Below are 18,587 nucleotides of genomic sequence, written 5' to 3'. Positions count from 1 at the left end.
CAGCCTACGGCCAATCAGAGCGCTGGCAGGTGTGCATAGGAGGGGCAGTAGGCTCCCGCGTTCTGACCAATAACAGCGTGATTACGAGGAGGCAATGTGGGGTGGCAAGACCCGCGCTTAGAATACCTCCGTCAACCTCCTTGCTCATCCTGCTTTCCTGATATATCAGGAGTAAATTTCCGAGATTTCGCGGTGCGAAACCTGAGTTTCGCCTACTTTATCATCCGAATTAATTTTTCTATTAACTATTATTGTCTTCTAACGTCTCCACTGATGCATAATTAAATTCTTGCTATTTTTTAATTATTATTTTAGATTATGGAATTCTATTAATCTAAGTATTATAGTTATTAATTATTATGTTAATAGTTATTAATTATGTTCTTTTGAATAATTTATGCAAATGCAAAATGCGGCAGAAAGTTTCGCATACTGAAATGTAAAACGTATATGTAACAGCATTTTGAAACTCTTTATTGTCAAATCTCGTTTGAGAGAGCATGATTTGCATTAACGGACACATAAATGAATGACAATATTAGAATAAACGTATTTCTCGAGATTTATTTGGTGTTGCGTGTGGTATTTCGGATCTTCGAATTTCTCGTCCAACGCCGTCCGTCGGCATTCGCGGCTACCTTTTTCTTGTTATCTAACATTATGCAGCAACATTTTGAAACTCTTTAGTGTCTAATTATATCTGAGAGAGCAAGTCTCGCATTAAAGATACACATCAATGTTAAAATGAATATATTTCTCGAGATATGACCCAGTGTCGTTCAGCGCATTTCGCATTTCAAAACACCCGCGGAATACCTCCTGCAATCCGGACAACCTCCTCGCTCTCATGCTTTCCTGATATATCAGGAGTAAATTTCCGAGATTTCGCGGTGCGAAACCTGAGTTTCGCCTATCTTATCATCTAAATTAATTCTTTTATTAACTTTTATCATCTTCTAGCATCTCTACGGATGCGTAATTAAATTCTCGCTGTTTTTTAAATTATAATTTAAGATTGTAATATTGTATTAATCTAATGACCAATATGTTTAAGGGTTCTTTAATGCGAGACATGCTTTCTCGAATAACATTAGGTGATAAAAAGTTTTAAAGTGCTGTTACAAAATGGCGAACGACGAAAAGGATGGAAATCAGAAAGGCGACGGGCGACAATCAACGATTCTTGAGAAATATCCTTTGTCTTAATGATTCAATTCTCCTCGCCTTTTTACAATACATTCTAAAACTTTTATCGTTTAATTCTTTTCAAGAAAATTATATGTCTTATATCAAAGAACATATCAACGTTAGTATTAGCTCGTCGGTATTCGCAGCTACCTTTTTCTTGTTGTCTAACATTATGCAACTGCATTCTAAAACTCTTTATCGTCTAATTACATCTGAAAGAGCAAGTCTCGCATTAAAACATACATAACAATGTTAAAATGAATATATTTCTCGAGATATGACCCAGTGTCGTTCAGCGCATTTCGCATTTCAAAACACCCGCGGAATACCTCCTGCAATCCGGACAACCTCCTCGCTCTCATGCTTTCCTGATATATCAGGAGTAAATTTCCGAGATTTCGCGGTCCGAAACCTGAGTTTCGCCTACTTTATCATCCGAATTAATTCTTCTATTAACTTTTATTGTCTTCTAACGTCTTTACTGATGCATAATTAAATTCTTTGCTATTTTTTAATTATTATTTTAGATTACAGTATTCTATTAATCTAATTATTAAAATATAGTCATTAATTATGTTCTTTTGAAAAATTTATGCAAACGCAAAATGCGGCAGAAAGTTTCGCATAACTGAAATGTAAAACGTATGCAACAGCATTTTAAAACTCTTTATTGTCAAATCACGTTTGAGAGAGCATGATTTGCATTAACGGACACATAACAATGTTAAAATGAATATATTTCACATAACAATGTTAAAATGAATATATTTCTCGAAATATGACCCAGTATCGTTCAGTGCATTTCGCATTTCAAAACACCCGCGGAATACCTACTGCAATCCGGACAACCTCCTCGCTCAACATGCTTCCCGCGTAACAGGAGCGATTTCGCACGAATTACAGACGACTGCAAGCTCGAAATTCGCTTGCCTTATAACCTAAAATTCTTTCGTGATTTTTTATGATCTTTCAAGTATAATCAACATAAATTTTATTTAATTGACGTATTTAATATTTAACAAGATAGTTAATATAAATTTGAGAGTGCATGAATATCTTGCTTTGCTCTTTCATAAGTAATATACGCATAACAGAAAATTAATTTCTCTAAACTATCGCTCCCTTTAGTTAGAATGTTATATACTTTCTAAGAATCAAAACACCCATTTTTTAAATATAATCTTAGCAACATTTTTAAATTTATTTGTTTAAAATTGTTAAAATGGAACGAACTATCACTTATTGTAATTCTATTGTACATATGACACTTAATATGTCTTTTATAAATATACATTTATGTAATAAAAGTACGTAATAAAACCGTTTGCTCATTTGCATCAATTATTCATAAAATTGTAAATATCTTTAATTATATAGAAATAAAAATGATCTGTAAAAGATATACACGATTGGAATCGCTTATTCTCAATAAATTTTAACAGTTTAAAAAATCTCTGCATCTCATAGAGTAAAATCCATTATTATCTAAATAGGGATATCTACATTAAAATTATCCAGTGTATAATAGCTGTTCTTTAAACAAAAACGTATGTTTAAATTATAATTCAAATCTATTTATCACACTTTTCCAGGAAATGAGGTATACATAATAACGACACATCAGTAATAAGAGATAATCCATTTTATTTCACTTTAATCTGTATACAATAGCAACCAGCAGTATAACCATTGTAAAGGGATGCAAAATATGCAATATGTTACTTTTGAAGTTATATTTAATAATTTAAAAAATCTAATCATTTAATTGCAATTTAAGTACGACTTAACACATACCAAGTTTAAGTACATAATTTAAAGTAAATGCAATAAATTCTCGAATCTCTAGGCAGAAAATATGTAATGTACAATACAATAGAGATCAAACATTAAATGTTCAGGATGATAAATTAACATTTCTGCATAAAGATAATTATGTTTAGCAAATTCGAAAAAATATTGCATATAACAAATTTTATCATTTTGAATATACATAAAACAAAATTGTACGGAGACATATTGCATATTATACATCATCATGGCTTTTTATATTTTTCAGGAATATAACCCTTTCACCATAAATCCACTATCCCGTCTCTGGGGATGAGTGTGTGGGAGAGGGCTATTTTCCAAATACAATATCGATACGTAGATCGCGCAACTTTCATATATATATTTTTTCATATTTAAATATGTATATTGTATATGTATATATATACAGATATTGTATATATGTATAGAATCGGCAAATGTATCGCAAATCTTTAATATAAAATTATAAAGTAGATTTAAAAAGCAAATATGACAATTTTTTTTAAGTAGCATCTATCGTATACAGGAACAGAAAGTATCGTCATGTACTGCGAATAATTTGTTGTCACAACGACAGGAACATTATTCCGTATCATAAAATATAACATAACTCCTATAAATAAACAATTAAATGAACAACGTAATAATCATTGGTTTGCCACTTTCTAACGTGATTAGAATTGAAAATAAAATGTTTTCTATATATGAAGCCTCCGTATAACATCGTAAAAGATCTAATCATGTCTTAACTCGGATCAATATGCGATATAATTCCTGCAAACCAATAATATTGTACTCTGTTTCACGTTATTATTACTAGCAAAAACAACTTTGGTGTACGTAGCAGATTGTACGCTTTAAGTAACTGCTATGCATTACGGCCGATTTGCGCAAAGATATGGGCGAAAAAGATTAAAATTTGCGATTATCCTCCTTAAGAACGAAAAAAACCAAAATAAAATTGATTGTTATGTACAAGTGCACCATTCGCCTCGTATATGATCTCGCCCGTTCGCTGTAACCACCACAATTGCACGCATATACAAAATAAAAGTGGTGGATAATTATTTTTCACTCTCGCGACGGAATAAAATTGGAAGAAAAGAAGAAGACTTAAAAGTTGGCTCCGCGTTGCATATATCGATACAGAACAAAAGTTTTCGGAGTAAATAAACGGAGTATTGTTCTGCAATGAACCCTACAGGTATCTTCAAACTATATGCAAAAAAAAAAACGATTCTGACGATCCTCAAAATTAGATTAAAAACCACGGATATCATTGATGTATAAGTATCGGAAACTTCTGGCAAAGTTTATTCATAAATCTGCAGTGTATTTTATCACTGGGGGATATCCAGTATTTCGAGGATATTTGAGGATCGTTTATATACATTGTGACTCTTTGAACATTTTCCTATTTTCATCTAGTATACACCTCGTAATGTAATATATGTATACATGTATTACATATTTAGTTGCCTAGACAATGCCACATACATTTTCATATCACTACTATGAATTTACGTCAGTGATAACGATTCCCGAGTTGAATTTAATATTCAGCAGCGGTACAAATTCACGTTAAAGGATCATAAGTGCGTAAAAGCACGATCCAACTCGAGCTCATTCGTATATTCACGAATGTTAGGTGTACACATATATACACGCGTACATTGTACTCACAGTATGATAAAGAAGATGGTCAGCGGTTGAACATGATTACGAAAATGTACACGAAGTGAATTCATTTAGTGAATTAACTGAGAATGGAGTTAGAGAGAAGCGCTTATATCGAGATATGAAGCTTTTGCGCAAATATTCCCACGAACGCGATATGTAAAATCAAAGAATGACGAATGGTATTAATAATCGAATTATGATCTAACGCCATGAAATTACTCATATAATTATGTACTGTAAAGTCCATTGACGGATGGTTCAGTCAAAAAATGTTATAAGAGAATCACTTATCTCTGCGACGCCATATCGCGATCTAAATTTCTTTCAGGAATGTACTCAATGGTACTTTGAGCAACGATTAGAATTATCGCTTAAGGCAACTTTTGCGCAACCCTTATGACTGCGATAGCTACTTTTTCCTTATTCTTTCTCTCTTTTCACTTTACACACTTGAGTTCTCTTCTAAATGATATATAAAATAAGTTCTAAATGATATATAAGAGATACATACGAGAAGTTAACAGAAATGAAAGTATAAAGAATTATAGTAGTTTTCATATTAGAATTACGTTGTTTGGCAGATATCTATCAGATAGATTATGAGAAAATTAGTACTAAACTGCGTACACATTTCCTTTCGCTTGCTTATCTCAAATATCAATACCAATATAGTCTTGTTCCAATATAGCTTTACAAGCTCGAAATTCTGTCAAATCTTTGTATTTTTGTCAAAAGTTATATATTTTAAATTTCGCGACATTTTGTTTTAGAAACAAATTCAGTTATTATATAATCACAAAGATTTAAAAAAGTATAATTCGGTAATATTATACATTAATAATCAGAAATATGATTTATATCTTGAAATTATAATAACATTTCGCGTCTTTATTTAAAACTTTAGCGTTTCTTGCGCGCGAGAGGAATTGCGTTTGGCAGATTTAGAAAAACATATAGTCCAGTTTTCCTAAAACAAGTATCTAACAACGTCAAATGATAAATTTAATGACTACTAAGTGACAAAATGGTTCTAAAACACAGCCCTAATGTGTATGACGTACTAAGAAATAGGACTTTCTAAAAAGACCTTTGGCTTCCTTTTTCAAAATGGAGTGAAATCGTCGTCGATATAGCGCGCTCATGCGCATCCCATCAACATGGATGTTTTCAAACTTAACAACAATACTAAAATTCGCCGCTGTGTTATATACAAACACACGGAACAGTCCCGCGAATACGATCTCCGACGCGGCGCAGAGCTCGTGCAGAGTTTTCGCCATTTCATGCGACGAGACGAGAGTAGCATGTGCTAGCACGAATTACCCTCCATATTATCCAACAAGGAGTTCTTCTCTTCCTTTTTCATATTATTGCTCCTTGACACACCATTTCGTAATTTTGGTTCGAAACACGGCTGTAAAAGAACGAAATCCTGTTATCGCTGATTCGTATTTTTGCAAAAATGGCGAAATAAATTGAGAAATTTATTTAAATACAAATTTAGAAATAGCTTAGCACATGGCAAAATTTACTTTTCAAATGCATCGAATAATTGTAATATTTGCAAGTAATCGTAAAATATTAGTTCTTAAAGCAAGCAAGCGTCTTTGTAGGAAGTCTTATTCTTAATATAATCGTCGTTTATTTTAAGTAACAAATATACATCGTGTTTTAGAACTTCGCGCGAGAAAAACAAGACTATAACCGTTGACGTTATCGCACAATTAACACCGTACGAGGATTACAGTTCCAATTTAGCCGATTGGTAAATTGAAATGTAACGGCAAAACAGATCCAATCTTAGCATAATTCGATCGTTGACATTGCGCACGCAATTGAAATCTACGCGTGAACACATTAGCCGAGCTCATAAAGGAGATAATATAATTTGACTTTGCCCTCTCCTTATTAATGCTGACCTTTCTCCATTGGCAAAGTAAATTTCGAAAATACTGTTATAAAATGGGATAAAATAATAAGTAAGACTACAAAAATAATTTAATAATTTTTCAATTATATGTAGAATACTGGCAATCACATATTTACTCCCATTCTCGCGATTAATATAAATTTTTGACAAATTTATTCTGCACGAAGAATGCATAAAATCGGCGAAGCATAAAAAGAAGATTATATAAAGTTGATTACAAAAAGCATACAAGTGCATGATAAAATAAATAATTAGAAAGTCTATTATATATATATATGCTAAGTTAATCGATAAAATTATATCTTTCGCATTGCAGATTTATTTTTTAAGTAACCATGCATTTTTTATATAACAACAGTTAAATAAAATTATTAAAATAATAAACAAACAGTTAGAATTAGTCACAACGTAACAATACTAACGCAATACTGTTCTGAAAGCCGTCATTTCCGTGACATTTATTATATAGCGTATAATAAGCTTCTTTTTAAGGTAGAGATACGCAAACAGCCTAAAAATTCGTACTTCATAATGCACAAACTAATTGAACATCTTCTTTCAAAGGAAGATATCCAAGCATAGAGAGTCATCTATAATCCTAATTAAAAGTAGTGAGAAGATTTTGAGAAAAATATTTCGTTGCGTTCTTCGAAGTTAAAAAGTCGTGCAATCGCGTGTTCTTGTCAACAGAGCCAAATAAAATTTCTTCTCTAATAACTTATCGTAATTATAACAGCATGATAACCGCGATTGCGAAGAGTCATAAATTCATGATTTTGCATCCGAAGCAAAAGGAAATCCGAAACACGAGGAGAACGGGCATCGGGAGATTCGGTCTTAAATTTCTTTAGCGTCAGCAAGCCTTGACGCTACGCATGCTATCAATTACCATAGGGCGTTACTTAGATGACATATCACTCACAGTTTCGCAGATATTCATGTTGCAACAATTCTCTATGGTAATTTCACACTGATCCGGTATCTGCGGTCGGGATGTGAGCGGCGTAACGCCCTTACTGACCACGTAGTGCCTCTTGATTCGCGGTCGCCTCCGTAATTTGTTCACATAGTAACTGAGTATGGCGAGCATTACAAGAAGCAGAGCGGTGAAGGCTACGAATATTGGTAGCAGCGTACCGTTCTGGAAACTGTCGCTAAGCGTAATTCTTTCAGCTGTTTGATTAGAGTCTGTACACCTGTTAATACACAATGAGATATTAATATACATAATATGCAATTATGTACATATAGGTTGCCTTCAAAATCGAATAATCTCTCTGAATCACAACGATCTTGTTACAAACTAATATTAATATTTTTAAGTGTAATTGTGATCTTTAAGCTTCTAATTATGTTTCTATGTTAAGATTGTCATTAAATATTGGAAACACATATATACAAAATTATCGAATACTAATTGGTGCGAATAAGAAATCTACGAAGTATACCTGCACGACGTCAAACTGATGCTGTGTGATCCAATGCGATCGCTCGCACAATAGATTGTACAGATCTCCGCGATATCGTCCGGCTCTTCACATCGGGTCCCTTTGGAATATTTACAGCTACAAGATGGCCTTCCATCTTGGACGGAACACTCACCGTCGTAAAGGCAGTAATCATTACAGACATCCGTCTCGCAGCGGGTGCCGCTAAATGTGTCTGTGCATATGCATTCAGGAAGTCCGTGATGATTTACAATACATTTACCACGGAGGCAGTAATTGTGACAGAGAGAAATTTCACAAAAGGGTCCGCTAAACCTGCAAGAATTATACAAATTCTCAAATTGCTTACCAAACACGGAAACATTTAGTTAACTTAATAGATATCATTAATCTGTGAAAATTTTTTTGTGCAACTATAGATATAGATTTATGCGATATTTAGTAAAGTTACTCACCCTTCTTTACACCGGCACGTGTTGCTTGTTTTGTTCAAATGGCCGTCGTTTAGGCAGTATTTGGAGCTTTCGGTGGTCAAATCCGATTCCTCTGTGCTGGTAGTTAAATTATTGAATGTGGCCGCCGATCGTGGAGCTGACACCGACAGGTTCGTTCTCTTCTCTATCGTCGATAGGATCGTCGCGCAATCGATCTGGCCGACGTTGTCGCGCGTCACGATGCCGGCCGGATCGGCATCTCTTCTCGAGTCATAGTATGATTTGAATTTGGTTGGGATATCCCCAGCCTTGGCGTTTTTCGGCATGGTCCAGATCGCGCTATAGACCCAATCGGACCAATATATCGACTCACTGTCCACCGCCAGATAAACCGGCTGCTGATGCTTGCTATGGACCAGCAGTTCCCGTTGGCTACCGTCCAAGTTGCTGCGCTCGATCTTGAAGTGGATCCCCTCGACGTCGTCGATCCAGTACAATTTTCGCTCCGCATGGTCGATCGCCACCGATAGGGGCTCATATAGATTCTCCTTGATGACAATCGTCCGATCACTTCCGTCGAGATTAGAACACTCGATACTGGGATTTGAGATATTACTGTTCACCCAGTATATGCGGCTAAAGAAAAAGTTTGCGATTATTGTTTGTTCCCTCTTTAATTCGGCATTGGAAGAATAAATCGTATAAAATTTATTTTGTATTAATAATCATATAATCACTTATAAAAAGAAAATCTTTCAATATAAACTTCTAAAAATAAAATTTATACAATATAATAGTCAAACTATAGGATGACATTTTTAATAATCTTTTTAAATGTAATGGAATATTATAAAACATTTTGTTATATAATAGATTGCTTTGACGATACAAAATGAACAGATGATCGGAATATTCCAGTGAGAGCAACGCCTTTTTTCAGGTTCACATTTTCAACTTTTATTTATTTCCTTTTATTATAAAGCATTCGCTGACAATGCGAGACGGATAAATGTACTGGGAATTGCTGCGACAGTTATCCATATGGGATATGATCTGTTTTTATTCTGCATGCACTTTACTTCGCTTTGTTTCAATATACTATGCACAGCTATTAATGTTTCTGTTTTGTGCTATATTGCTTTATTCATAATGTGTCCAATCGATAATATTACTAAAATAATTTCCGAATTATATATGATACTTCAGATATAATAAAACTGATGAAATTTATCTTAATAACTTATAAATTAATATAATTTAATATCGTAATAAAATTTATTAAGAATTGATATACTTAGAGCTTTGCAGATTCTTTGCATTGTCACGGTTTTCACTTATATTTTACTATTGCAATTTACAATTTCTATTGATAACCGTTTGACATTTCTCGGTTCTACGAACAGATCTGCAGTGGACGGAGTAACAATCTCTATTGACGCAGGACTGATTGTAAATGGCATACCTGTTACACACGTCGAGGGCGATACCACGTGGGCTGCTCCCGGTAAGATTGTGCAAAACGACAGGATCACCCAGTTCACCGTTCAGCGGTACGTGCATCTGCGCGATGATGTCCTTCAAGGCGTCGACCCAGAACAAAGTGCGCGACGACGTGTCGAAAACGATCCCGACGATGTGCATTCCGTTCTCTTCTACGGACATGCAATTCAATTATGTAATGTAAAGATATCTCTGATATATCTCATCTCATAGGTCGTATTTACATTTCACGGTAAACACGCATTTATTTCGAATTTCTTCCGCGTCGGAGATTTCTAAAGAGGAAAATACGCACGAAGATTTGTCAAATGTTAATTTATGTAATATCTTTTCGATTTAACATTTAGCAAGAGACTATGTTGCTTGTCGGAAAAAATGGAAACTGAAGGGTCCTAGGGTTATCGTATACGCAATCAACGTTGATCACGAAGAAATCCGCGCGAAAGATCTTTCCGATTTATGATTATGTCCGAATAAATTACTTCTCACTAATAAAACCAGTTGGATTGCGCAAATGTCTATGAGGCACGTGGCAAACTCCGCGGAATTTCTTAAAAATTCGCCTATCAAGCGAAAACGATGTCGTTGGCATTTGTAAAAACGTAGACCGTGAAAATCGCGTTCGCGTGAATTTTGATACCTTCTACACTTTATCATTTTCATATTATAACAACCTATCGATAGAGATAAAACTATAGTTAATTAGTAAACGAGAAAATTTCTCAAATATAGCGTATTCCTTAAACATCATAAGCGATCTTATGTAAATAAATAATAATGAACTATATTTAAAATACTATACATATAATGATATATATCTTATTTTAATCATGCTATCTCAAAGAAGAGCGACGCTATCTTTTAATCATATACATCTTTAAGAATATAAACTGTTGTGATGTACTTGTGTCGAAAATAGAATAAATTAAAAAAAGAAGTTATAAATCTTTCTGGACGTTCTTAAGAATATTCACGAAATTGTTATCTCTCGACCTCACTGTGGTAATTAAATTAAGAGATTAATTTGCACGCTTTGTACTTACTCTTCAGCAGAGGGGTTGACGTGAAATTCCTCTCCGTGAGATCGTTGCTGAATATAGATACGTTGTTCCTTACGTCAGACAAATACATCGTTCGAGTAGTGTCATCGTACGTTACTCCGGTTAAAGCAACGGCTTCTCCGATGCTGGCATGGCCCATAGGTGTACTGTTTCGCGCGAAAAAGTCGATTTCGTTCCCGATCACCACGGCTAAGTCTGCAGAGAGAAGAACCCTAATTTAGAATTTAATCTCAAGAAAAATAAACTAACCATTTAGAATCAAATAAAAAGCCAGTAAGGCTTTCGGGAAAAAGCTTTGTAAGCGCGAAATAAAGTTTTAAGCAAATAATTGTCTATTAATCAGATTGATGAATTAAAAAACAATTAAAATTGTTTTCATGCTTTTGCAAATACGTGCGAATGAATTGCAGAAAGATTGCCGTCACAGTTTAATCTACCACAAATCATCGCTTTTAAGCTCTTATCATCGATTAGTCAGAAAATACTACGTATCGTAATTGGTTATTGTGATTATGTAATTATTACGTCAAGTGAACCTTGTGCAGCGCTCGAGATTATCAGCGATAACGCGGTATCGAGGAAAATCTCCGATCTCACAATCAACGATGGTATTTTCGCGCCAATTCCCGAGGAAGTACGATCGCACGTTGCGCGCTACTTGAGAATCTGTTGCGTTTTTCGCGCGATACGTTTACGCTTCGATCTATCTATCGATAAACTTATGTACATACTTATTAAAACAAAACTTTTACTTTCGTTACGCTTACATAATATCTCTATTACCGAATAATTTCTAAGTCGTAGTATAGCAACACAGATTAAAACTTGGCGGATAACGATAACATTTTAAGTGTCGGGCAATGATAACGAATAAACTTCCTGTCCATGAATTTGTTCTAATGCCTTTTCAGACTTGATAATAAAAAACGCACAAAAAAACAAGTTTTTACAAAGTAAAAAGATAATTCTGTGTCCTGTGGTGTAGTATGCATAACTGCGATCGATGCGATAGGATTAATGAGATAGATAAACGGCAAGGAACGACGGAAAAAGAATGTTAGAGATAACCGAACGACTTTTTAATAATTGCACTTCCGCGTATCTATTTCGTGCACGTAGGCACTGCGATTCGATAAGATATCGCAGCTGTCGCATTTTTTGTTTAGACGCCGTATAGCCTCGCCGCATTATTACGAAGCGAATTTACGGTTTACCGACCTGTGAGCTACGATCGGGCGGATAACTGCGATTACGACAGATTTTGACGCAAGCGCGCATCGCGGAAATTTCTGCGGGAAATATTCTAATCCGTCAACTTGCACAATAATTATCGCCCGTCAGCGTAAATCAACGCGACCGAGTGACATGTTGGGTTCATATACAATTTTTAGATAGATTATCTCGTTTTTTTCCTTCACTTTCCGCGTTGGCTGAAAAACAGAGGGGAAAGTACCGCGATCACGCTGTCAATCAATTAACACGACATTCTATAGCAATCTCTCCAATTTCAATGTTGAATAATCCAATGGCAAATCGTAACTTACACTATTTAAAATAAATAGATCGATAGTACATTTATAATAATTCGAATAGTCATTGAAATTATATGTGTAATTCAATATTGTAATTTGTTAGATTAGACGCGCGCTATTCTCTTCTCTTTATATAATTGAAATAAAGCAGTACGATTTCGAAGAGAGAAATACGATCAGCGTGTGAAAAGCATAACTTATTAATAATAAAAGAGATCTATTTTTTTTGCTATTTGTATCCTCTCTATTGATATTTCCGTTTATTCAAATTCAGTCTCTTCGAATTCATAAATAATGTATTTATTACCATTTACACGTGAGATACAACTGCCCGCTTACGATTAAGTTACCGCGATTCAAACAGACCTATTTTTCTTCTTCATGTCGGTTCGTTATGCATTATGCATCATAAAATATCGTAAGCACCGCGGCCGATCCTTAACGCATATAGCCTCCTCCAACAACACTATGCATTATTGCCAAGTACAATATAACGTCTTTAAGAATCGTATAAATATTGGCATAAAAATACTATTACATTATCTGAATTACTTGTTTGATCCTGTATTATATTTGTTCGATCGAGCGGAACTTGGTACAGAATTGTATACCTGAGGCAAATATCGTTAAGGAAACTTGCGTTCCAAATGATACGATACATCCATCATGTCGGGCAAGAACGAAATTTCGCTGCGAAACAATGATATTACATGTCCATTTCTACCAATGTAGATTAACTTTAATCTCGGTCCAATTTATCTCTTATCTTTTTCTAGTTCTAAGAATTTGAAAAAGATAAAAAATAAGTTAAACTAATTAGAGTAAAGTTAATCTACATTGATAGAAATGGACATCAGAGTATCTCCCAAACTGCCGTTTCTTCAATGATTTTTTTCGAAGACTTCACGACACTTCACGAAATTCGCACTTACGTCAGACGCGCTTCCCGCGATTCCGTGCGTAAGATAACAAACGTTTAGAACCTTCTTGAACAAATCCACTACGTCACTGGATTAGAAGGCAAATTTATGGAAATTAGGTTCAAGCGTTGCAATAACGCGTCGTCTCATTTACACGCCACGAGTTCCGTTTCTCTTTGCCCGACCTCGCACACGTGATTTTTCGTGCTCCATGGAGCACATGTGTGGTCCGACACGCGCGTTAAAACCTCGAGCGATGCGAAAAGATGTTCTTAGATGTATTCGCCGATACTACATCAATATATTCATGCCAATTCATAAAAAGCGCGCATAGCAACTGAAACAGTCGTGAGATCTTTTTCACGACTAATCGATCATCTTCGAGACCGTGAGATGATTGCGCATATTTGATTCTATTATCTATTTATAACTTTTCACGCTCGGTGATTAAAAAAAATATATATTAATATCGCATGATAGATAGATATAGGGAGAAACTGGCGCCAAGGAGGCAATTTCTAGATCGCGTAAATAATTGCGTCTCGACATAGAAATGGTTTCTTTCCTGATTATATAATATTATTATTTATATTATCGTGCTCCATATGACTTTGATCTTTGACTATTGGCTTTCCCAAAGCGTGTTAGCGTCAACATTCAGACACGCATATTATTGCGCTCGCGTATCGATTACGTCGCCGATTATCCGACGCTTGCATATTAACGACGCGTCGAGATGGGAATGAACTCTCTCGGCTCCGGATTTTTAAGCGATCTTAATTGATTTCTATTACACGCTCTTTCTCTCTCTCTCTCTCTCTCTCTCTGTCTTTCTCTTTCATGCTACCAGGAACCGGGAACCGACTCAAGGGTACGGCGGCTTTCTATTTTCCGTTACACCGCGAACGAGATAAGGTCACAATGTCGCGGAAACGCGAGCCGGCCTAAACGCGAGCTTCTTCAAAGAAAGGAAGCGACCGCCTCAGTGTCCGAAATTCCATGACCTCCGACATCGTCGCGGGGCGGCGGGGGAACGTGCCCATCTCTCCCGACGATCTCGCGGTCATCGCGATCCGCCCGCTCCCGTTTCCCATTGACGTTCGCACGCGCGCGCGCGCGCGCGTGTGTGTGTAATCGCGCGTGATCGTCACCCCGGACCGCGTTGACATTCGTTACGTAAAACAGGTGTGAGGACGAGCAAGGACGGGCGATCACCCGCGCGTTTCATTCAGCTTTCGCGCGCGCGCGCGTGTGTGCCGCTTTCGCGCGCGATGAACGGCCGAGAGCGCGCAAAAGTGGCGTACGTGACGAGCTGCCGCGGGTGAATGGAGTCGGCGCCCGTGCACCAATACGCGCGCGCGCGCGCGTATGCATGGACGGGCGCACGGACACGAGCCGGTATAGTCGTGGTGTGCGGCGCCGCGACGAAACCCCCCCTCGCCCCCGGGTGAAAATTGGCCCGTTACCGGCGCGGCGTGTCAACGGGGACGATCGACGGCCGACGGCTCTCATGACTTACCCCAGGAACGGGCGTACGTCGCGACCACGAGGTTGCACAGCAGGAGGAGCGTGCTCGGGAGGAGGTGTCGCGTCTCGGCGGAGATCATGACTGGCAGTCGTTCGGCATTCGCGTGGACAGACCGTGACGAGATGAGGAGCACGAGCAGGCGACACGGATCACGCAGCCCTCTCTGTATTTGGCGAGTGGACACGCGCCGTGGAGTGTCAACGCACGTCCTCACTCCGTAGCGGCCGTGCGCGAACTGAGGCGGCCGCGCGCCGCGCGCGCGGCTCCGAGTCGACGGCTCCGCTCCGAGCGCAGCGACCGGCGACGTGCCAATCGGCGGTATTTAGTCCCAAAGAGCAGAGTGTCATTTCGGAATCATCTTCTTATCTGTTCCCGCTCTTATTTACGAGCGACTGTATCTTTAATATTATTATAGATACGCGATATTTATATGAACTTTAATAATTATAATAATATAAAGTTACGTCCGAATAAAGTTTTTCTGACGGATCAGTTAATCACGTGAATATCACACAAGTGTAAATTTGTTGGAAATCTTTCTGTTTTAAACACATATTTGAATTCTAACTTCTTTAGAAGAATTATTCGAGGAGGTTTGCTCCTCCTTTTATCAGTTATAAATACGCAATATTTGTATGAATATTTCAATTATCATAATAATATAAAAATATGCTCCAAAGTTTTTCTGACGGATCAATGAATCTCGTAAATATCACAGAAGTGTAAATTTGTTGGAAATCTTTCTGTTTTTAACACATATTTGAATTCCAACGTCTTTAGAAGAATTATTCGAAGAAGTTTGCTCCTTTTTCTTAATTATAAATACGCGACATTTATATGTGAACTTTAATTATCATAATAATATAAAGCTACGCCCGCGCCCCAATAAAGCTTTTTCTGACGGATCAATTAAAACGCAAATATCACAGAAGTGTGAATTTATAGAAATTCTTTTTCGACATATTTAGATTCTAACTTCTATAGAGGAATTATTCAAAAAAGTTCGCTCCTCTTTCTTCCATTAAGAATTTTTATCGTGAATTGTTCATGACTTTCCTCGTTTTTTGCACGATCGGCTAATTCATTGTCGAGAGAATCGAACGTGTTATAGTATATTCTTTAGCTGCGCTGCGCTTTGAATCGAACGGATCCGCAGGTCGCGCTATTAATTTCTTCATAAGGTCAGCGTTTTAATCGCTAATTGATGAACCGCCACGATCTATTAAACTTAATTAACGCATTCCACGTATCATACGCACATAATACTGTTATCATTTATCATTTAATTTATCATTTTCCATAACAGGTTTATCTCGATTTTAACAACGGCTCACTCTATGTCAGCAGTGCTTTTTTATACGTCAAAATTTTTTTACGCAAATTTTTTTGTAAGCAAGTCATTTTTCTTCGTTTATTTTTCAGCGAGCTTTCCTTTCAGCAAGTCACGATAACAAATTCCTACACGCGAAATAGAATCGTAAGATGCATCAAAGCAACAATCAAATCAGATTATGTAACCATAACTACAGAGTAAACGGGAGAATTCACTAAGACAAATCTCTTAATCGCGTTGAAGGCGAGTTGTATGCACGTCCCCTTAGGTCCTACCAAGCAACCGATCTATTTTCCTCGGATACGACGTTTCGGAGCAGAAGTCCGAGATAAACTCGAAATCGGGGTATGCGATCGATCCCTACGCCATTGTAATCGCGTGCCTCGTGGCTCACGGCTCGTGCCCGGCACGCGCCAATTTTCCTCTCGCGCTTCCATTTAAACGCGCCGAGTTTTTACCAATCGACTCTTACCGTTCAAGAACGAACGCGAAAGCGTTCTACGGACTTCGTATAACAGAATAAAATTTTTTACTAAACTTTCAAGCTCAAAGAAATTGAACGCTCCTATTTTTATTCGGTTGAGTGACGTAAAATATTCTTTTTATTCTTTCTGTGCGTTATGAGAAATTGAAATGTAAAAGTATGTTAAAAAATTTACTTCTATCACACGAAATGTTTTGTTTAGTAAAACAATTTCTTTGAACTCCCAAGATTACGAGAATTACCGAACACATGATTCCGCCTCTCGTCCATTTTGATTACCTTCATTTATATGTAATCTATAAAAATGAGCGAATATTGGCTTAATTATATAATAATAATGTGTAAAAATAACTATTAATATCACGCAAATGTGCAATTCTTATTTTTGTAGGCGATGTGTCGTGTTAGAATAACAATATTATAATTGCATCTCTTAAATGATTTTCATAACGTTATAAAATTTATCACATACAAGCTCTTTTACAAGTTGCAAATTACACAGCTGATAAACAAATATTTTTATCACTAGCTCGCTATATTATCGACGCAAGATTAGCATTTCACGCTGTTCAGTTTTATAGATATATTATTTAAAAAGAAAAATTAAAAGCATTAAAAGTATAAAATGTATACGTTAAAAATAAAATCATTATATCATTGATTAAACATTTGTTTTAAAATGATAAAAAATTTGTTAAAGATTACGTCCCACGTATATTTAGGATTTATTAAACTATTACATTTTTAAATTTGACATTTTTTGTTTATTCGTTTATTGGTCTTTGAACTTTTCATGCTGTTAGAGATGAGTATGCAACTAACGTCTGCAACTAATTGTAAGAATTAAGAATTTTGCATATTTAACTTTAATTGCAAAGATTTTATATTTTACTTTTATATCTTATTATATAAAAATTCGAGAATTAATAATTCATTCAAAATTTAATTTTAAACTATATTTCTACTATTTCAGGAATTTCTTGTATAAATTTCTTGTATTTGCATTATACTCTCCTCTCTGGAAGTGTTATATCGTTAAAAGGACCTTACGCAAGAAAAAGAGAGAGATATATAAAAATAAGTGAAATAAATTATTTAAGTACTAATGTGACACTCAAAATGACAAATGACACGTGAATAGAGCGAAAGTCGAGAGAGCGAAAGTCGGCGGGAAGATCATCCGGTTCGAACGATTCCCGCGCTGATATGATGGAAGTAACTCGCACAATAAATAATCACAGTACAAATTGCAAATGTTCTAAGAAATAAGCCAAGATTAAAATCGCAATCGTATGCTGTTATAAAATATTTTACTATTTCAAACCAAACTTCGCACCCCGACGATAGAATATCTGCAGATATGGTTTTCCTCATTTCCTCGCTTTCTTATCAGTTCAGCTAAGTATCAATTAGATATATTCTTGAAAAAGAATATATATATGTTACAAATTATCAAATTCATGACTTCAACTTACGAGAACGCTCCAAAATGTTTCCTTCTCGCGAATGTAATCAAAATTTGCAAATTACAGTCGTGATTTCACTTCACTGCCACCTCTCTGTTTAAAGGGGTAAGAAAGACGGCGCGCGAATCATCTCGGATTTTACTCGAGAAACAATAAAATCATTTGGAAGAACGCGTGGTCTCATTTATGGAGCTTCGTTCTCCGTTCTCCGTTCTCCAGGTGTCAGGACGTCGCCGATGGTCAACGCGAGCGAGCGGGAGCGGCCCGGAGCGAC

General features: G+C 36.2%; 1 protein-coding gene and 1 long non-coding RNA gene across 3 annotated transcripts; both read right to left on the bottom strand.

Moving 5' to 3' along the window:
• Positions 1-2,815: 2,815 nt before the first annotated feature.
• Positions 2,816-18,567, bottom strand: Cue (Protein cueball). 2 transcript variants are annotated; one of them, XM_071787301.1, is made up of 7 exons: positions 18,323-18,567; positions 11,033-11,245; positions 9,952-10,141; positions 8,511-9,125; positions 8,056-8,370; positions 7,530-7,803; positions 2,816-6,091 (listed from the first exon to the last, which is right to left on the bottom strand). In XM_071787301.1, exons 2-7 carry the CDS (start codon positions 11,187-11,189, stop codon positions 5,987-5,989), a joined length of 1,656 nt encoding a protein of 551 aa, XP_071643402.1. In that variant the 5' UTR covers positions 11,190-11,245; positions 18,323-18,567; the 3' UTR covers positions 2,816-5,986. The 2 variants fall into 2 exon arrangements, with proteins under 2 accessions (XP_071643402.1, XP_071643403.1); XM_071787302.1 differs by lacking the exon at positions 18,323-18,567 and adding an exon at positions 15,022-15,301.
• Positions 12,106-13,778, bottom strand: LOC139818567 (uncharacterized). Its single transcript, XR_011733443.1, has 2 exons — positions 13,515-13,778; positions 12,106-13,272 (listed from the first exon to the last, which is right to left on the bottom strand). It is a non-coding gene; the product is annotated as an uncharacterized lncRNA (long non-coding RNA).
• Positions 18,568-18,587: the final 20 nt, after the last annotated feature.

Source organism: Temnothorax longispinosus, chromosome 9 (genome assembly GCF_030848805.1).
Source record: "Temnothorax longispinosus isolate EJ_2023e chromosome 9, Tlon_JGU_v1, whole genome shotgun sequence".
In the NCBI taxonomy this organism is placed as follows: Eukaryota; Metazoa; Arthropoda; class Insecta; order Hymenoptera; family Formicidae; genus Temnothorax; species Temnothorax longispinosus.
Note: the sequence above shows the minus strand (reverse complement) of the source record. Positions and strands in the feature narration are given on the sequence as shown.

Bases quoted from the DNA above. Each gene is read 5' to 3' on its own strand.
- Cue (XM_071787302.1), bottom strand. From the start codon at position 15,109: ATGATCTCCGCCGAGACGCGACACCTCCTCCCGAGCACGCTCCTCCTG. The intron at 8,371-8,510 runs GTGAGTAACTTT...TAATTCTTGCAG, and splicing joins ACGTGCCGGTGTAAAGAAGG to GTTTAGCGGACCCTTTTGTG. The intron at 7,804-8,055 runs GTATACTTCGTA...GTGTATTAACAG, and splicing joins ATCAGTTTGACGTCGTGCAG to GTGTACAGACTCTAATCAAA.